The sequence below is a fragment of the Pimephales promelas genome, chromosome 9 (genome assembly GCF_988280905.1).
Source record: "Pimephales promelas chromosome 9, fPimPro1.hap1.1, whole genome shotgun sequence".
NCBI lineage: Eukaryota > Metazoa > Chordata > Actinopteri > Cypriniformes > Leuciscidae > Pimephales > Pimephales promelas.
In genome coordinates this window covers 162,812-180,772 of record NC_142777.1, presented here as the reverse complement: position 1 = coordinate 180,772, position 17,961 = coordinate 162,812, and the positions used below count along the sequence as shown (strand labels likewise).

At 38.1% G+C, this 17,961-nt stretch overlaps 1 protein-coding gene across 2 annotated transcripts; it reads right to left on the bottom strand.

Moving 5' to 3' along the window:
* Positions 1-2,371: 2,371 nt before the first annotated feature.
* On the bottom strand, positions 2,372-16,976 carry LOC120475971 (ethanolamine kinase 1). 2 transcript variants are annotated; one of them, XM_039666846.2, is made up of 8 exons: positions 16,681-16,976; positions 12,774-13,036; positions 12,312-12,455; positions 8,716-8,864; positions 8,208-8,291; positions 7,956-8,116; positions 7,315-7,388; positions 2,372-3,271 (listed from the first exon to the last, which is right to left on the bottom strand). In XM_039666846.2, the coding sequence occupies exons 1-8, from the start codon at positions 16,825-16,827 to the stop codon at positions 3,175-3,177; spliced, it is 1,119 nt and encodes a 372-aa protein (XP_039522780.2). In that variant the 5' UTR covers positions 16,828-16,976; the 3' UTR covers positions 2,372-3,174. The 2 variants fall into 2 exon arrangements, with proteins under 2 accessions (XP_039522780.2, XP_039522781.2); XM_039666847.2 differs by lacking the exon at positions 8,208-8,291.
* Positions 16,977-17,961: the final 985 nt, after the last annotated feature.

Genomic DNA, 17,961 nt, shown 5'->3' with positions numbered 1-17,961 from the left:
GTAAGTACTGGTCTTTCATGCCGCAAGTATTAGACACGATTGGATTGATGAGAAGGTAATAAGTGACGTAGCAATTGAGTCTTCCTGGCAGAACGTCACGCTAAAGCTTCAATTTCTTGTAGGTCACATTAGTTATACTCGCGTCAGCCAATCCACGTCTACCTACAGTATAGAAATACACAACGCCCATCACAGCATATATATGGTCAATCCATATTATCAGTGGTTTTATTACATTTACATTTACAATGAAAATAACGAATACCTAATATTCATTTTGCAGACGCTTTTATCCACAGCAAACTTACAAATGAGGAATTCAGCAAGCGATTCATCTGGAAGAGGCAAAAAAAAAAACAAAGGAAGTGCTCAAAATACAAAGTTTCAGAGTATCATACTCTAGAATAAGAAAAGATTAAACGATCTTGAAAGCATTTTTTTAAATGATGAGGTTAAAGGCAGGGTAGGTAAGTTTGAGAAATGCTGGATTTTAAAAAGTATCCAACAGAGGAACTCCCACCTCCCCCTTCCAAAGCCCCGCCCCCAAAACACACGCATGATCCAGACCGCTCAGCTAGAGGACGTGTTTATTACCCACATAGCAAACAGACTTGGCCCAAATGTGGCCTCATCATGGCACTGCTGGCGTGTTGCCGGCACTGGCATGCATCATGTCAGCCAATTGTGGGCCAAGTGATGGCACTGAATGGATGACGGTAGACAACTTTTGGGCCGATTGTAGATGGGAGGTGTGTGGCCCAGATCAGTGTAGCGATTATGGCCCATATTCTGTGTACCGGACAATTAGAAGCCTGCTACTATATATCCCCCCCACCCCCCCACTGAAATTTTTTATAAAAGACTATATTTTTTATGAAAAAATATATGTCCAATTGTTCAAAAAATTATAATGAATAAATAGAGTAATGTTAACAAAATTCAGAATCATTAAAAAAATATACATTTTCTAACATGATAATTTAGTTGGGTTTTTTTATTAGGCCTATTATTTATTTGAATTTGTTTTTATAAATTTGTAATAAAAAATTTAAAAAAACGAATCCACATCCAAGTCTAAGTTTTCCATACGTTTTATTTTAAGCACCACAAAATCATGTTAAAATTGTAATATCTATATTTTTTTTAAAACAACTCCAGTCGACTATTGTTGGTTTTTTTTTCTTTTGGCGCGATCTCCACGGTAACAGCAGCTTTTCTGGTTGGTCGCTGCCCCTGAACATGAGAATGCCAATACGCGAACGGCCTAACAATAGACAGGTGCGCGGAACAATGTAACGTTAATGCCGTTAAAGTGATTCAGTGGTTGTATAATCAGATTGTATCATGTCTAAATCTAATCTTTGACTTAAAGATTACTTTTGTTTTAGCTAAACATTCTTCAAACAATAAGAAAGCCGTTTTATTTATTCTTTTAGCATTTTGCGTCAGTCGTGTTGAATCAAATCTGGATTACTCATTGTTTCACATGAAAAGGACATGCTCCATGTTTTCTATTTGTGTTCACAGAGGCCTGCTTATTTCTTTTTGCTAGTCATGTATTGCTGGACATTTGGCACACATTCCCATTGACTTCAATGATTGAAATTGACTTCACTAGTACGACAAAAAATATACTATGGAAGTCAATGAGACCAGAAACTGTCTGGTTACTGATATTCTTCTAAATATCAAAAAATTGGCTGAATACATTCGAAAACGGTAAAACTCATCTGTTTAACTCTGGGGGAGTGGTAAAATGAGCCTATTTCCAAAAAAAGTGGAGTATCCCTTTAAGGTTTTACAGAAAGAGTTATTTATTCGACTAATTGATTTAGGCTATTGAGAATTTGTTTTAGAGAATGGGATTTGGTGTTTTAGCAATTCAGAAAAACTGGAAGAGGGGAATACGAATGCACAATGCCTGTGTGTTAAGAGTTAGTAATAAAGTAAATATGTAAACCGTTCACCACAGCCGGATACTCTACTTGCTAATTCAAGAATATGATTTATTCCCCATAGATCTGAATACACTTAATTACGGTAAGACTAGATCTAACTTCTATCTACTATAGAATCAAGCTGACCAACTTAACTACTTCTAATCAGGCCATGATTTCCCACATACACTTAGTTAGAATAATATTACAATAAATCAGAAGTTTTGAGGCTCACCCTATTTAAATACCGTAGTATCTAAGTAGGTCTAACAACACTAAACACAAAACACATTGTTGGCCTCTACAGTTGTAAGTGTACACTGCCTAATGGCGGTGTGTTAGTCGTATCTCTGAAGCTTCAGTCGGTGTGCTCCAGTCCGCTGACTGACCCGGCGTTACGGACCCAACGTAATCCACCAGAGAGGAAGTCAGAATAATTCCAAATACAACAATTTATTCATTGTCAGGTAAATGTGTCATGCCAATTACATACTCAATTTAAAGATAATCAATACAATACAATAACAAGACATACGAACCGATCTGACTACAGAATCGCCCTGAGCCTTTCAGTATTTCTTTCATTTCTCAGACCAGGACAAAACATCGCGCCAACGTGGGGAATAAATTACATAATGTTTCTTAGTGAAGGGAAGGATGTGTAAAGGGAAGTGTGTGTGAGAGACATCAGTGTTGTGTTCGTGTAGTCCACGTCTCAGGAGATGCTTGTTTTACAGTGTATTTCTGTATAATGTGACAAACTTGAGGAGTATATGTGGAGATGAACTGCACAGAAGAATTCCTTCAATATATTAGTTGTATATATTACAATATATTAGTTGTATTAGCTGAAACTACTAATTGTTCCCTTTGAAATGATTTTAAATTGTCCTCAGCACAGTTCATCTCTATAGCCTTTATCTTTGCATTTCACTTTCACTAATCTTAAATGATTTCTCTGTTGAATAAATGCACTTATTTCTATGCAGGATTCAGGTCATGTGTTTTAGTAGAGACTCAAGACCAGTCAGACACAAGACACCTTCAACATGTGGAAGGAAGAGGTTTTGGGAACCGCCGATCGATTGGGTTATTTGGATTAGATTTGATAACATATCGGCCTATAGGCCTTGTCCGTTATCAGCACCTCCGTGACTTTAGGGATTCCTAAAGGCCCTTTTAGTCAAGAAGAGGGGGTTGTAACAGGACAAACGAGTGTCTTCGTTAACTCGCAGTCCTAGATATCTGCATGACCAGCACTAATGCTCCTCCTGGAACAACCCAAGAACTCTCGCTTTTTCTCAAAGTAGTAGTTGAATCGAGCCATGGCATACCTTAGAAAGATGGAGAGAGGGAAAACGGACATATAAATACAAGTTGTTTCTTAAAAGTCTAAACCTTTTGTGAACAACAAAAGTCAGAGAGGATTACTAATAATGTGACTAACAACCGTTAGCATGAAAAGAAAATTGAGTGTTTAATCTCTGCTGGATTTGTAAATGGGGATGGGGGGGGGGGGGGGGACCAGGGAAAATACAAATAAATACTGGTTCTATAAGAGCATTTAATGGCAATAAAAGTTTACCTCTAAATTATGCACCAATTATCATCGGTGACCACTAAGGGCGCTGTGGGGCGTTTGATTTTGAAAAATGCTCGTGGAAATGTGATCTTTGATGCGAAAGTTGATTCTTAATCAAAGGTTTTCTTCTAATGATTTTCAGTTTTGTCCAAGGAAATTAAAGCAACAGTTTATCAATAACAGAAGAATATGTACAAGTATGTTATTTGGTGCATAAGGCACAATAATTATCATGATAATTCATATCTGTCTGAGGGGCCGTCTTTAGGCACTGAGCGGCGCATGTCTGGCACTTTATCAGGGAGTGTGTGTAAAGTGTGTCACGTCCACCCTGACGTATGACCGGCGCCGTTCCCCAACACTACTGGGCCAGAGGACTGTCCATCTGAGGACTCCTATGTGCCATCCAAGACCTCGGCCAATGCTCTGGCAAACTGACACTTCTATAAACCACTCAATAAAGCTAAATGCGAAAAACAGGCACAGTAACAGCACAAACCCGTCTTTGGTTAGGGCAGTGTTTGTGGCAGTCGAGAAATCCCACTGCGAAATGGCCAGATATATGATGTGAAAGGAGCGTAATATTGCTCGGTGTGTACTGTAGGGGCTAAACAGAAATGCACACTCACTTCAGCATTTCATGATAAATCATATAAAGCGTTCTTCTCTTACTTGCACCTCCAAAAGGTGCTTAAAGGATCAGTGTGTTTTGTAATTGTTCCATACAAAACTTTGACAGACAATTTAAAATTGGTCTAATAAAATGTGCTAATACACAACATTAATACATATTATAAGTTGCATGCATGAGTACCGAAATGCTTTATCTGTGTCCAGATTTGACTGTAATAATAAGCTACAACTGACACTTCAAATGAACAAAAACTAGAAGAGTTTGTAATAATGCTAAATATAGGCTATATCCAAATTATGTTTATAGATGTATGTAAGGATATTCAGCCATCTAGTGGTTACTTCTGGGTATTACAGATAATAAATGGTTCATAATTTAGAGGTAAATATTAGTAGGGTACCAAAATAAATCCCCTTATATAGCCAGAACTTATTTCCGTTTTCCTCTATTAAAACAAAGATTTAATCACCTCTCTCGAATAGCCATTAGCAAAAATATTTATTTTATCTTTTTTTATGATGATGATTAGTGATACAAAACAGGGATCATGCGCATGTGTTAGCATTGGGGTATGTGTGCAGAAATCCCACCCGGCAAAAGCACATTTCTGGGCGATGACACAATAGCCTTCCTAATAATGATAGCATTCCCGCGCAGAAAGTGAACGAGATGTAGTTCTGCGAAAATGCTAAATCTGAAGGCGAGTGGTCACAGAAGACGCATGATAACGCATGACCGAAATCACATCTTTCTATCCGGTGGAGACTCTGGGATATCGTATATAATCTGGGGTTCGGGGGTCTGTGTAGACCTCACCCGCTCCGGCACAGGGGACGTGCAGCCAAAGAGGAACAGCAGTCTTTAATCACATTACTTTCCTGTAAAAAAAGCTTTTATAGGTTTGACTGTGTAAATAATGCAGAAACTGACACTTGAAATCAATGTTTAAAAAACATCTAAATAAAAATATACAAAGACAAAAAAAAAAAAAGTAGTCATTGATATTTAAACATCCAAATGCAAAACATAATAAATATAGAGTTATGTCTAAGAACAATTTTCTAGCAACTAGGGATTTGCACAAACATATGTTTTATATAGAGCTATACAGGAATCTAGTGGTTTTACAGATATTCATTTTAATCCTTATTAACAAATACCCTCACCTAAAGGATTATTAGGAACACCAGTTCAATTTCTCATTAATGCAATTATCTAATCAGCCAATCACATGGCAGTGTCTTCAGTGCATTTAGGGGTGTGGTTCTGGTCAAGATCTCCTGAACTCCAAACTGAACTATTTGTTAATAAGGATTAGATTTTCAAATTATATTTGTATGTTTGTTACTAAGGATTTCACATAGAGCATCGACTAGTGATGGCCAAATGAAGCTTTTGTGAAGCACTGAACCACTTGAGCCAATTGGTTCAAAAATGGGTTCATTACTCGAAGCTTCAGTTGCAGCGACCTCTCCTGGCGAAAAGCAAGGCTGCAATTAATCAGTCAAATTAATCAGTGAGCAGTATTGGAGAAACTACTTTAGTTCGGAAGCATCTTTGCTAAGATCACCCTTGGATTTTTAACTATATTTCCTTTGAAAACTCTTTGATGCACACGCTAATGCTGAGCATAATGTTCTATTTACAAATAAAAATTGATAAATGTATGTTTTGTGTTATTTAGGAGAGAGTGCTGGGAAAATATGGCATAGGTTGGGTGTGCTTGTGTAAATGGCAGGGGGTGATTTTTGGGATGGGGAACACTCAAAGATTTTTATTGAGGTACATTATTTTTTCAACAGTTTTTGGACTGAGTCGGTTTCTTTTTTTGCTCACAACCTCTCCAGACTTGGAAAACACTCGCTCACAAGGAACAGATGATGCTGGCGAGACGCGCCGTTCAAGTGAATCACCTGATTGGACCGCAAACCAGTCAAATGATTCATTCAGGCAATGAAGCACTTGCTGCTTCGGACGTCATATGTCACATGATTTTTTTCGCACCAAAGCAAGCTTTGAAGCAGTGGTTCTCTAGGTTTGTAGATCAGGGTTTCGAAGCACGTATCGAAGCTTCAGCGTCACACTGCCATCACTAGCATCGACACAGAGTTAGATTCAGATGGTAAATATCCTAAAATCAAGTTGGGTGTCCACCTTAGAGATAATCAACATATTTATAATAAAACCATCATATTTAAAATAGTAATTAATGATAATAATTTTGTTTCTGTATTTTAATATCATTTTAATGACAGTATATTTATTGAACAAACATAAACAGAAATACAATTTAATATCAAAATAAACAGAAAATACTACAAACTTTGTTAAAGTGATTGTTTTGAAGTATTAACTTATTTTAGCTGCAGTATTTGTATCAATACTGTGTGTCTGTGGTGTAAAAGACCTCGCAACCTCATACATTTATACGACTTTTAAACAAAATGAACATTTTTTATGATTTGTTTTAATATGATTTATTTTAAAATGTATTTGTATAGCGCTTTCGCAATACATGCTGTTTCAGAGCAGCTTTACAGAAAGTGCATTTCAGAACTGTATATAGAAAAACTACAGTTAGTTAATCATGTAATAATTTAGGGCATAACATATCGCTGGCGTTGAGTCGTCTCTTAACAGGCGTTTAGTCATCTCATTGCATATATATATGTTCTTAAACATAGCTGTGTATTCCCTAGTTGCTAGGAACATTGGAATTTGGATATGTATATTAAGACTTTATTAAGAAGTACATTTTGTCAAATTTGATGTTTTTGCATTATTGTTACAGTCACATCACACAAAGACAGAGAAAGCATTTGTTACTCACACACTAGCTACATATAACAGCTTCTTCAGTCACACAAAAGTAATCAGAACATTGACTATGAGCTATTACATATCATTTACATTTTATTTACTTATCAATTTAATAATTTACTTAATTTGACTGGAAATGGCTCACAAAATGTCAATCGGTGTCCATCATTTTGCAAGCAATTGGTGATAAAGAAATATGCTTGTATCGGCCCTACATCAGAACAGTGAAGAACTCAGAACTCATAAATCGCTCCATACGCTTTCAAACACAAAGCCCAGACGCTCCGTCTATTCTCCCCAGTTCTCCCCCGTGTGAGATTTGGGAAAGGTGTGTGTCGTACCTGTTGAAGTCAAAGGCAATAGTGGAATGTTTGGCCTGCAGAAGAGCCCACAGACACCAGAACAAATGAGCCACCTGGAGAAGACAAGTCGTCTAATATTAGATCGTTTACAAGCATGGCAACAACATATTATCTATAGCACACAACTTTTAATATTTAATGTTCTGTTAATCTCAATGCTATAATGAAATGACTTAAATTTCAGCACTAAAGGATGAATGGTAATGACTATTAATTATTTTAAACACCAACTAAACAAGCTAAAGGCGGCAAACAGAACCCAAACTCTTCATCAGGAGACGGTATTATACATCAAGAGTGAATCGGTTAGAAGAAAGAAAGGTACAGGCAAGTCAAGTGCCCCTTAAATGTTCTAGGTCTTCAAGGGTTAATACCAGGACTAAAGGGGCACAAGAAAGGACAAAGCGATCTGTAAGAATGGACATCATGAGCCTTCCTCCTTTTCTTGTCCAGTTTGCCATGGGTGTAGCAAAGACTGCCATCCAGTTTGTTCTGAACCGACTTTTGGACCATATAACAGTCCAATCAAAATAGAGAAAACATTTTAATATTTTCCCTCCAATTGTTTTCTCCCACTGTTTGACATTTACATGTTACCAACCTCTCAAAAATACACTCACCAAGGAGAACTTGCAGACCTGCACGTAGAGCTCCAGGACCTCGTCCCGGGACACGGTGGAGTCCGCCGCGCTGCAGCTCTTGAAACTCTCCAGATACGCCGACAGCCAATCAAACTGCAGCTCGCGACTCGGGTACAGGCTCGAGTCGACGTTATCGATACCTCAACATACAGGACATGTGATCACTGAGTGTGTTAGACAGGAGGAGCACTCAGAACTTTTAAAGTTGGTTATTATTATTAATATTTGTACCTGCAAATTCATTGAAATGGTTTCCAATATCATAAGCTTGGTAATTAAAATCAGCATATTCATAGTCAATGAATTTTACTGTGCCTACAGTCAGAAAAAAATAGTTTAGTTATTATGAATCTATGGAAAACAATACCAGAGGCAATTTAATAAAATACAACATGCTCGAGCGATCACTATATCTCCGACGTTTGCTGAGAGCCCGTGTCTCTGCTGAGGTCTCTGCACAGTGTAACTCTCTTGATTGTTTATTATTTTTCAGGACAGTAGTATTTCATTTAGATTCATATAGAGGTCAGTGGCCGAGGCGGTTTGATCTAAACCAGCTCAGTCCTTTTCCTGGAGATCCAGTACACCTGGACCTGCTCATGAAGATCTCCAGGAACACGTGTAATACAGACAGGTGTGTTGCAGAAAGGTAGATCTCCAGGAACAGGATGTCCAAATTTTAAGAAGTTCAATTAGAACTAGCATAAGATCCACTTATTATAATGATAATGTTAGTCACCTTCTTCTTTGTTATAGATGACATTTTTAGTCAGGAGATCATTGTGACACAGCACGACTGGGGAGTTGGTGTGTGTGAGCAGAGTCTTCAGCTCCTCCATCTCTGTGATGATGACTTTAAGGCTCGGTGTCTCCACATGGCCACTGGACCTAAAGCCGTGAGAATCGTCACTAATCTGAACAAAAATAATGATAATAATACTAGAGCTTTTTTTAAATTAACAAGACAAAGCAGCTTATACAATGTGACCAATGACTTACACACACACAAGCCAAATATATAGATGTATATAGTATGAGTATAGTGAGTAGTGAACAGGTACAGTGATATGTTCAAGCAATACTGTGGGTTAATTTGGTGTGAAATAATATTAATCATTATTATTTTTTCCTGGTGACGTTGTGGAGAGAGAAAAAAATATAGATATAAACTCACTGAGCGAAAAATAGATATTAGAACAATTTGAAACAATCATAATAATATGAATAAAAGTTGTAGTAGAAGACGTAATAATAATAATAATAATAAATACAGCTGCAAGCAGCAGTTATTGGGGCCAAGCTCAAGAAGACGATGAGTGTCGGACCAACCGCAGCAGGCAGCAATTCAAGACATTTTATAAAGATTTTAGACAAATGGCTGAATAATCATAGATTTACTAATAATATGATTTATTGGTTCCCTTTCGCGAACAGTCATTTATTATTGCGTAGCTAACAGGCAGTGGGGAAACTCCTTTACTCAAAATGTTGAAGCTTTCATTTAAAACGCTGTGCATCTTCACAGTGAAACACAGCAGAGCCTCTAGCGTACTCGACGGCTGCGCTGCGGCAACTGCACATCCAATGGCCGAGCACCTGTGAACGCGCGACCAATCGACTGACATGGCGCCGAAATACGCCAGAGCGTGCCTTTAATGGGCGTGGCCCAAGTCTATAAATACCGCTCATTTCGGCCAAAATACCATATTTACTCAACTTTAGAGACACTTCACGTCTCTGAGTCCTCACCGAAGCTTTTGGCCATCAAAGCAGGCCAGATCAGCAAGCCTTGAAAACAGCGGACAGCTTACCCGGAACGCTTCTGTTGTGCTTGCGCTGCCACACTCAGCTTTCTGAAAGAGCACATTTCTAACGAGGCGTTGTTTCAAATGCCTCTTCATCTTGCACCTCATGCAGAGCTCGTCCACACGAAATCCATAACTTTGGTCTGAAGATGATATATTACATTTTGGTGAAAATCTAACAAACAGTCTAGGAAAGAAGGTTTTGAAAGCAAATCAAAATGGCAAACAGGAAGTTGAGCCAAAAATGGCAACAAGTCTCTAGGTCACCAAAAGATTTCAATTTCTGTAAACCCCAAAGCTGGAAAAAAACTGGCTCTGACAACAGAGTTTATTTGCTTGTTAAATATTAACTCGACAATAAAACTAATTACGTAATTACGCTCAAAAGGTCACGGGCGACGTAGCCGGAAGTACAGAATCAAAATTGTCCGACATCGTTGTTTTACCTTTTAATTCCTTTTTTTGTAAACGGCGTTTGAGTTAGTTTGCACGTTCAACCTATGCGTTCAACTTGTAAACACTGACTCTGTACTTCCGGCTACGTCGCCCGTGACCTTTTGAACGTAATTATGTATTACGTGACGTTACAAACGCGCCTCACAGAATAGAGCAAGGCTAGCATTTGTCCTTAGAAAAGTTACATTTTTGGAATAAGTTTTGAAATAAGCGATCGTTTCGCATGATAAGACCCTTATTCATCGTCTGGTGTCGTTTAAAGACATTTGAAGCTGCATCTGAAACTGTTATTAAAGGGTTAGTTCACCCAAAAATGAAAATTAAGTCATTAATTACTCACCCCCATGCTGTACCAACCCCGTAAGACCTTTGTTCGTCTTCGGAACACAAATGAAGATATTTTTGATTAAATTTGAGAGCTGTATAACTACCACATTGGCTCCTAAGGGACTGCCTCTTGACGGCCCAGAAAGTCAATGAAGAAAATGTTTAAATATCCCAAGTGACTACCGTGGCTCAACTATATGTTTATCAAGCGACGCGAATACTTTTTGTGCGAAAAAACAAACAAAAATAACGAGTTTATTCGACTATTTATTTTCTTCCCTGTAGGCCAGAAACGAGACTTCCTTAGATTTCCACGACGCATGCGCGAGAATTGATATCTTTTTCAACTACTTCAGATCGCAATTCTCACGCATGCGTCGTGGAAATCTAAGGAAGTCTCGTTTTCTATCAGTCTATCTTCATTTGTGTTCCGAAGACGAACGAAGGTCTTACGGGGTTGGTACAGCATGGGGGTGAGTAATTAATGACTTATTGTTCATTTTTGGGTGAACTAACCCTTTAACTGTATTTTGGACCTTGGACCACCTGGTTCCCATTGAAGTTCATTATATGGAGAAAAATCCTGGAATGTTTTCATCAAAAACCTTAATTTCTTTTCGACTGAGGAAAGAAAGACATGAACATCTTGGATGACACGGGGGTGAGTAAATTATCAGCAAAAGTTTTTTCAAAAGTGAACTAATCCTTTAAATCCAACAATACCAGAATTGCACAATTTCCAGAATCCACAAACAATAACACTCCACTCTTAACAAGGCCGATTCAGTGCTATGCTTAGATCAAAGACCAGACTGAAATGGATCAAATATAGTCTTCTCAATTAGATAAGGGGATAACTGATCATGGTCACCCCCCCAATAATTTTTTTTTTTTTTTGGGGGGGGGGGGGGGGGGTATATAGGTCCTGGCCACGGGAGGGCCTGGTCCCCCAAAGGAGGGTCGTCTCTGCCATGGCCGCCTGAAGGATCATCTCCGCCTTGGCCGCCTGCTCCGCCCTCGGGGCTTCCTGCCCCTGTTAGCCATACCCTGGTCAGCCTCCAGTGTGCCCACCACCATTGAAATTGAAGTCAATATGTAGAGAAAGACTACACACCTGCGCTCATATATATTTGCACAGACCTATAGACTAAACACATACACAGGTTCACAATGTCTGGGTTTTCACATATTCATGTTTTTGAAGTTTGTGTAGATAACCTATTTCAAGGTTTGCGTTTTCGAGCACCAAACACTGTTGTTGTGCAGATGAGCGGGTTTTCTGGTTTACTGTTATAGCGGTGTCGTGTTAGCGGCCCCTAAGTTAATAACTAATGATCTTTGCAGTGGAAGTGAATCAATGATGACCAAATAAATTGTGAATTATTAGTGTTTTTTTAACAGCGGTTATGGCATATACCTCTACTCTTCCATCTGACATCCATTCCATTCATTTCATTTTCAGAAGGTGCAGTGATGGGAAAATGCATGTCATCAATGCATCCAACCAATGTTTAAGATGTTTTCTTAGAATATAACTTAATGTAATGCTGAAAGATTTTTTCTGATGTTAATCAAAGAAGATGTAATAATGTGAGACAATTGTAATGTTTCAATAATGTGGAATTCACCTTTTACATATCCATCCATTTTCCAAAACGCTTGTTTTGTGTAGAGTATTTAAAATCATTACTTTCAAATATGAATCTACCATTCAGCAACATGTTTCATAACACTGAGATTGTCTTACCTTTGCGGTTTAGGAGCATCAGAACTCTGGACCAGGTTCAGGAACTGGGACAATCTAGACCACAGAACTGGTGTCCCGGGTGTACTGGTTCCCATTTCTCCACACTTTATGGAATGGATTTTTCCCATTTCTGTTGCAATCAATCTACAGTCAATGAAATGTGTCATTTCAGTTGATCATATTGAGAAACTGAAGTAGCAATATAAAGAAACATTAGCTTTCATCTAGCTAAGGTAATTTAGGTAGCCAAACCTATACACACCTACAATCAGCCATATTGGGGCCTAACAGCTTGTAACTTTAGCACTCCAGGATACAATTAAAATATATTACAAGGTATAAATATATCCCAGAACTAAAGTGCTCTGGTCAATGATGCTCAACAGAAAGCTCTGAGAGTTCATGTGCCTTTCATTACCTGGCATTGTTTTGAGTGTGTGAACTAGACGTGTGTTTTGAGACCTGTAAACGGAGGGCTGTCTCAGCAGTGTGTCGTCCAGCACGACTCCTCTGATGAACTCGTAGCAGATGCCGTTGCTGAAGCTGCAGAAGAGCTCTGGTCCACAGCCGTGTGTGTGGAGCACCTGGAACATCTCCAGCTCTTTCTCTCGGTCCAGGAACAGCTCCGTCATCTGCCCATAAATCCTCACCAGAACCACGGGATCTTCCGTCATAGAGCCCACATAGCAGCCCATTAACTGGTTGGTGATGCCCTCAGTGAAAGCCTAGGCTCATTGAAAACAGCAGTACACAAATAAAACAAGCTCTGTCTGTTTTTACTATAATAATGCACATGAATCATATGGACTAATCGGCGGGCAAATGTTATATCTTCAGTGTCCCGACTGCATTAGAATGGATTATATCAAGACTGTGACTAGAGATAATTCCCGTAGGAAAAGGAAGCTGGGAAAAGAGAAGGAGTCAGACTGTGACCAATATAACAACAGCTCACTCGTATTCCTGAGAGGTAAATCTCGTGTCTCTGTGCCAGATGGGTTACTGTAGCTCTGAAGACTCACGCCTGATGTTAAAGGGGGGGTTGATTGCGATTTCACTTTTTTCATTTAAAATAGTGTGTAATGTTGCTGTTGGTGCATGAACAGTATCTGCAAAGTTGCAGCGCTGAAAGTTCAGTGTAAGCAGAAATATCGTCTTTTAGGAAGTGTAAACGCCTACAAAAACGACTGGATCGGGACTACAGCTGGGTTATGGTACGTCACTAACCCACACATTTGCATCAACCCTCCCTCCGGAATATGCAGGAAAGGGCATGCGCATATTTCTGCAGCTCGTCGAGTGTGTTGTTCATCCAGCTGTCAGGTCTTCTGTGTTTGAGCTTCCCACAAACGCTTTACTTCGTCAACAATGGATACAATTTATGTTTGATTATGTTCCTGAAAATGACGATGGTAATCTAGCTCTCTGTGCTGCACATTTACGGAAGATAGCTTCCAGAATCTCCACGAGTTCAACACCGGATTCAACAAGAAACTGTTACTAAAACATGAAGCAGATCCGACTTTAAAACCAGAGGCAGCAGTTGGGCCACAACCTGTAAGTAGGCGAAGACTTCATCATTTTAAATGTATTTGCTTGTATAATTCCAGACTTAGCCTTGTGTTTTATTTTTATCAAATGCCAGCGCTGGCTTTATTGCCACTAGGCTATTAGTTATGCTATTTTGTGTCTACGACAAACACGTACAAACATGAATTTTGTATAAGTACTAATGTGGTAAATGTATTTTTCATGTAAATATGTTTTATGATGTTATTTTCGATTTGATCAAGAACGTAAACTAATGATCATAATTACTCCTCAATGGATCGAGTCCAAACTTCTCGACCCAAAAATGTTGTGGGCGGAGTTCGGGCTGGCATCCAGGCTACATTCTTTGTGCAAGGTTCCTCATAATGAGATCACCTAATAATATGGCCATAAGGGGAGGGGCTTTGTCTTTCTCAGGTGTGGTGAATATTCGTGATGATTCACACCATAAAGCTTTCTTACACAAAACATGTCTTAGAAATTTTAAATCAATATATATTTGTTTATCTGTAGTAGTCTGGATAATTTTCACATAGTTTTGGAGCAAATACTCTAGGCTATGTGATACAGTTTTTAAAAGTCTTGAAATAATCATGGTTTCATGACCTTATTTCAGTGGGGATTTCTTTTTTCACAAACCACACATAGACGTAATTTTCTCAAAATTGTACACACATGCTGCTGACATATTACTGTAGCAGAGTTTGTGCTGAATACAGTGTAATTAGACTTTAGCCGTGAAAATGTCACAAGTAACAGAAAAAAGCCCAAAAACACCTCCAAGATCTCATTAGAGTCCTTTTGATTGGACTGAGTTCTCCTTTTGTCTCTGTCGGCTCTTGTTAATGTATATCAATGTTACACGAATTAAACAAGTATTTTGTTATTATTTTTAATGTTTTTGTTATTAAATGATGGTTCCTGTTACTCCTCCTCTTTGAGCGAGTTTTATATTCCTGTTACGTAACAAATAATAACAACAATACATTTTTTAAATATTTATTTGTTTTTGTGAATTGATCAGCTTGCAAATCTTCCATTTATTTGGGAATATGAAAAAAATGTGCCTTTTTGATGTGTATTTTATCAGCAGCTCTAATGGCTTTACTCAAAGTATATCATTTCATTTATTTTTAACTTTTAATTTTTTATTAGTCAGCATGCATTCAGTTCTAACCAATCAAATGTCTTTAGTGCCCCATGAGATCCACACAAATGAACACATATGAACATTTCAAGCTTCAAATAACAGTGTTCATGTTGGACTGTGATCTGTTTGGACTCAGTGACCGGAACATGGCTATGTTTTAACTTTTGTTCTAACCCTCTGACGGATGCAATAAATACTTACTATTATTACTAATTACACTTTTTACTTATTACGTTTTCTTTTTCTTTTTTTTTAGAGAGGGAGTTACACATTTGTAAATTGTGTTGAACACCATGCATTTAAATTGTGATCAATTACAATGGAAATGTTAGGTAAGGCAAGGCAAGGCAAGTTTATTTATATTGCACATTTCCTACACAATGGCAATTCAAAGTGCTTTACATAGAAGAAATTAAAATAATCCAAAAAAGAAATCAGAATAATTAAAACAGTTTAGAATAAAAAATAAGAAATAATAAAAAATAAAAATTATGAAAAAAATAAGGTAAGCCATGAATATGCATTCATTAATCATTACATCAGTTCTATTATATTAATATATAGTCGAGAGGGCTTTGACAGGGGCGGCAGTGGATCAGTGGTTCATGTGGGTTGTCTAACCAGAAGGTTGGTGGTTCAATCCCTGGTTCCACCTGACCAAGTGTTGTGGTGTCCATTAGCAAGACACCTAACCCCAGCTGTGTGTGTGTGTGTGTGTGTGTGTGTGTGTGTGTGTGTGACACCTAACCCCAGCTGTGTGTGTGTGTGTGTGTGTGTGTGTGTGTGTGTGTGACACCTAACCCCAGCAGCTCCCGACGAGCTGGATGGCTCCTTGCGTGGCTGACACCGCCGTCGGTGTATGAATGAGTGTGTGAATGGTTGGCAATATGTAAAGTGCTTTGGTGGCCACTGGGTCTATGAAAGCGCTATATAAGTTCTACAAAACGAATTCTACAGAAAATAATAAACATTAAAATATGACAAGTCAAATGTGTGTTTCTTTAGCTATAACCAAGAAACCATAAATGTAAGCTTGTATTGCACAGCCATTGAAGAGCAGTGGGCCACGATCAACAGCCTGATCAACTCTATGCATAGTCAAGTTTTCACAAGAACCAAATAACATGTGAAAATATACATATAATATACATATGTCTAATTTCTTTGCTATGCCTTTGTGTGTAAAGATGACCATCTTAAAGCATGACTGTTTGGATTAATATGAAATAGTTACACTTTACAATAATCCATTTGTCACCTATCATAAGGTTACTAAAAGTATTGTTCATTGTTAGTATCAATATGAACTAATACATTTTAACATTTTAAAGTCATCTCATGTTTCTTTAAGCTGATTATATATACAATATCTCTCCAATGTAACATCAGATCAATTGGATAAAATCTCGACCAGTGCATGGATGTAAATGTTTAAGTATTCAGCCCTTTAAAGTGAGCAGGCCATCTTCCGTTTCCCATTCAATATGTAGGGGAAAGCCTTTTCCTTTTTAATAGAAATGATTATGGAAATAAGGAGTAAATAATGAAACTCATTGTCTTTCAGTCAATACTAAACACCTACACAAATTGTTTTTTAAATTATTTATTTATTTTTTTTAAATGGGTTAGGGTTAGGATAATGTCGAATAGTTTTGATAATGAACTTGCCTTGACCTGGATATCTTCTGGTTTCCACTCTGGCCGCAGTGTCTTGAGAAGTTGTGATATCCCGTGCCGAGGGGTGCGCTCATCAATGCACACATCTAAATGTAAACTCTTGTAACGTCCCTCGTTGGGATTCCTTATCATTTCCATTATTTTTTAGATGGCTTCACGGCTCAGATAATCCAAATCAGTTATATGAAGGGCTAAGAGAGATTTGTTTTAGGGCTTGTCAGCGTTATGATCTTATCTCGGTTGTTTATCGAGACACTGTCAAGCTCGCAGGACCCTCTATGTATTCAGTGACTCAGCAAATCTTTGGATTTATCAAAGTGCAATGTTCTTTTGGGTATATTCATTGCTTAGTTAGTGAAGAGTTTACTTATTAACCCTGAGTTTAAATGAAGTAAATATAAATAGAAAGGCCTCAATACTTGATTTAAGCATAGATTGTGAATGCAATAAGCCTGTATAGCAAAATATTCTGAATCATCATTAGCCAAATATGGACGTAAACCGCTGGTGAATAGATGCGAGTTATGTGGTTGTATGGGAAAAACACCCCAGACTGACTGACTTCTACTGGATTTCCTGGCAGCGTAGTGCGCCTTAAACGATTCGCTAGCTGTGTTTATGAAGACAGTTAAGAAGGGTTAGAAACATTAAAGGATATTTCTTCACAAATACAGGCTGGAGCCATCTTTCAAACAGTCTCGATAAGTCGATCCCCGAACGCCGTTCATACAGTTCAGAAGTTTGTTGAACTTCACACAGTTCAGATCACTCAGCACGACGTTCGTGGTTTGACTTATCGAGTCTGTTTTCCAAGATGGCTCCTGTCTGTATACTCGAAGTGAACTGTCTTCATAAAATATCTTCTTATTAAACGGTCTGTACACTTTCCAACTTCTCAATGCCTCGTTTTGCATGTATGGAGCCTCATTATGTTACTGTGTTAGTGTGGGGCTATTTTTAGTCTTTTTAGTCGTATAAACTAGCGATTTCTCTGTACTTATTATATGCCCCCATCTATACTAGCGTTATAATCTAAAGCATTTTTAGAGATAAAACTCTTTACAATTCGATTATCATGAAAACAAATCTCAGAGAAGGATTGACTAGGTACCGATGTGTTATTAGCCTAAAGGTTGATTTTGAGTTCTCCTTTAAACAGTTTTGCCTTCGCTCATCAGGCTGGCTATCCGACACGAAAGAGGAACATTAACACTATTGTCCTGCACACGCGATACAGCACTGAACTGTCCCTCCAAACCACACGGGCTCTCT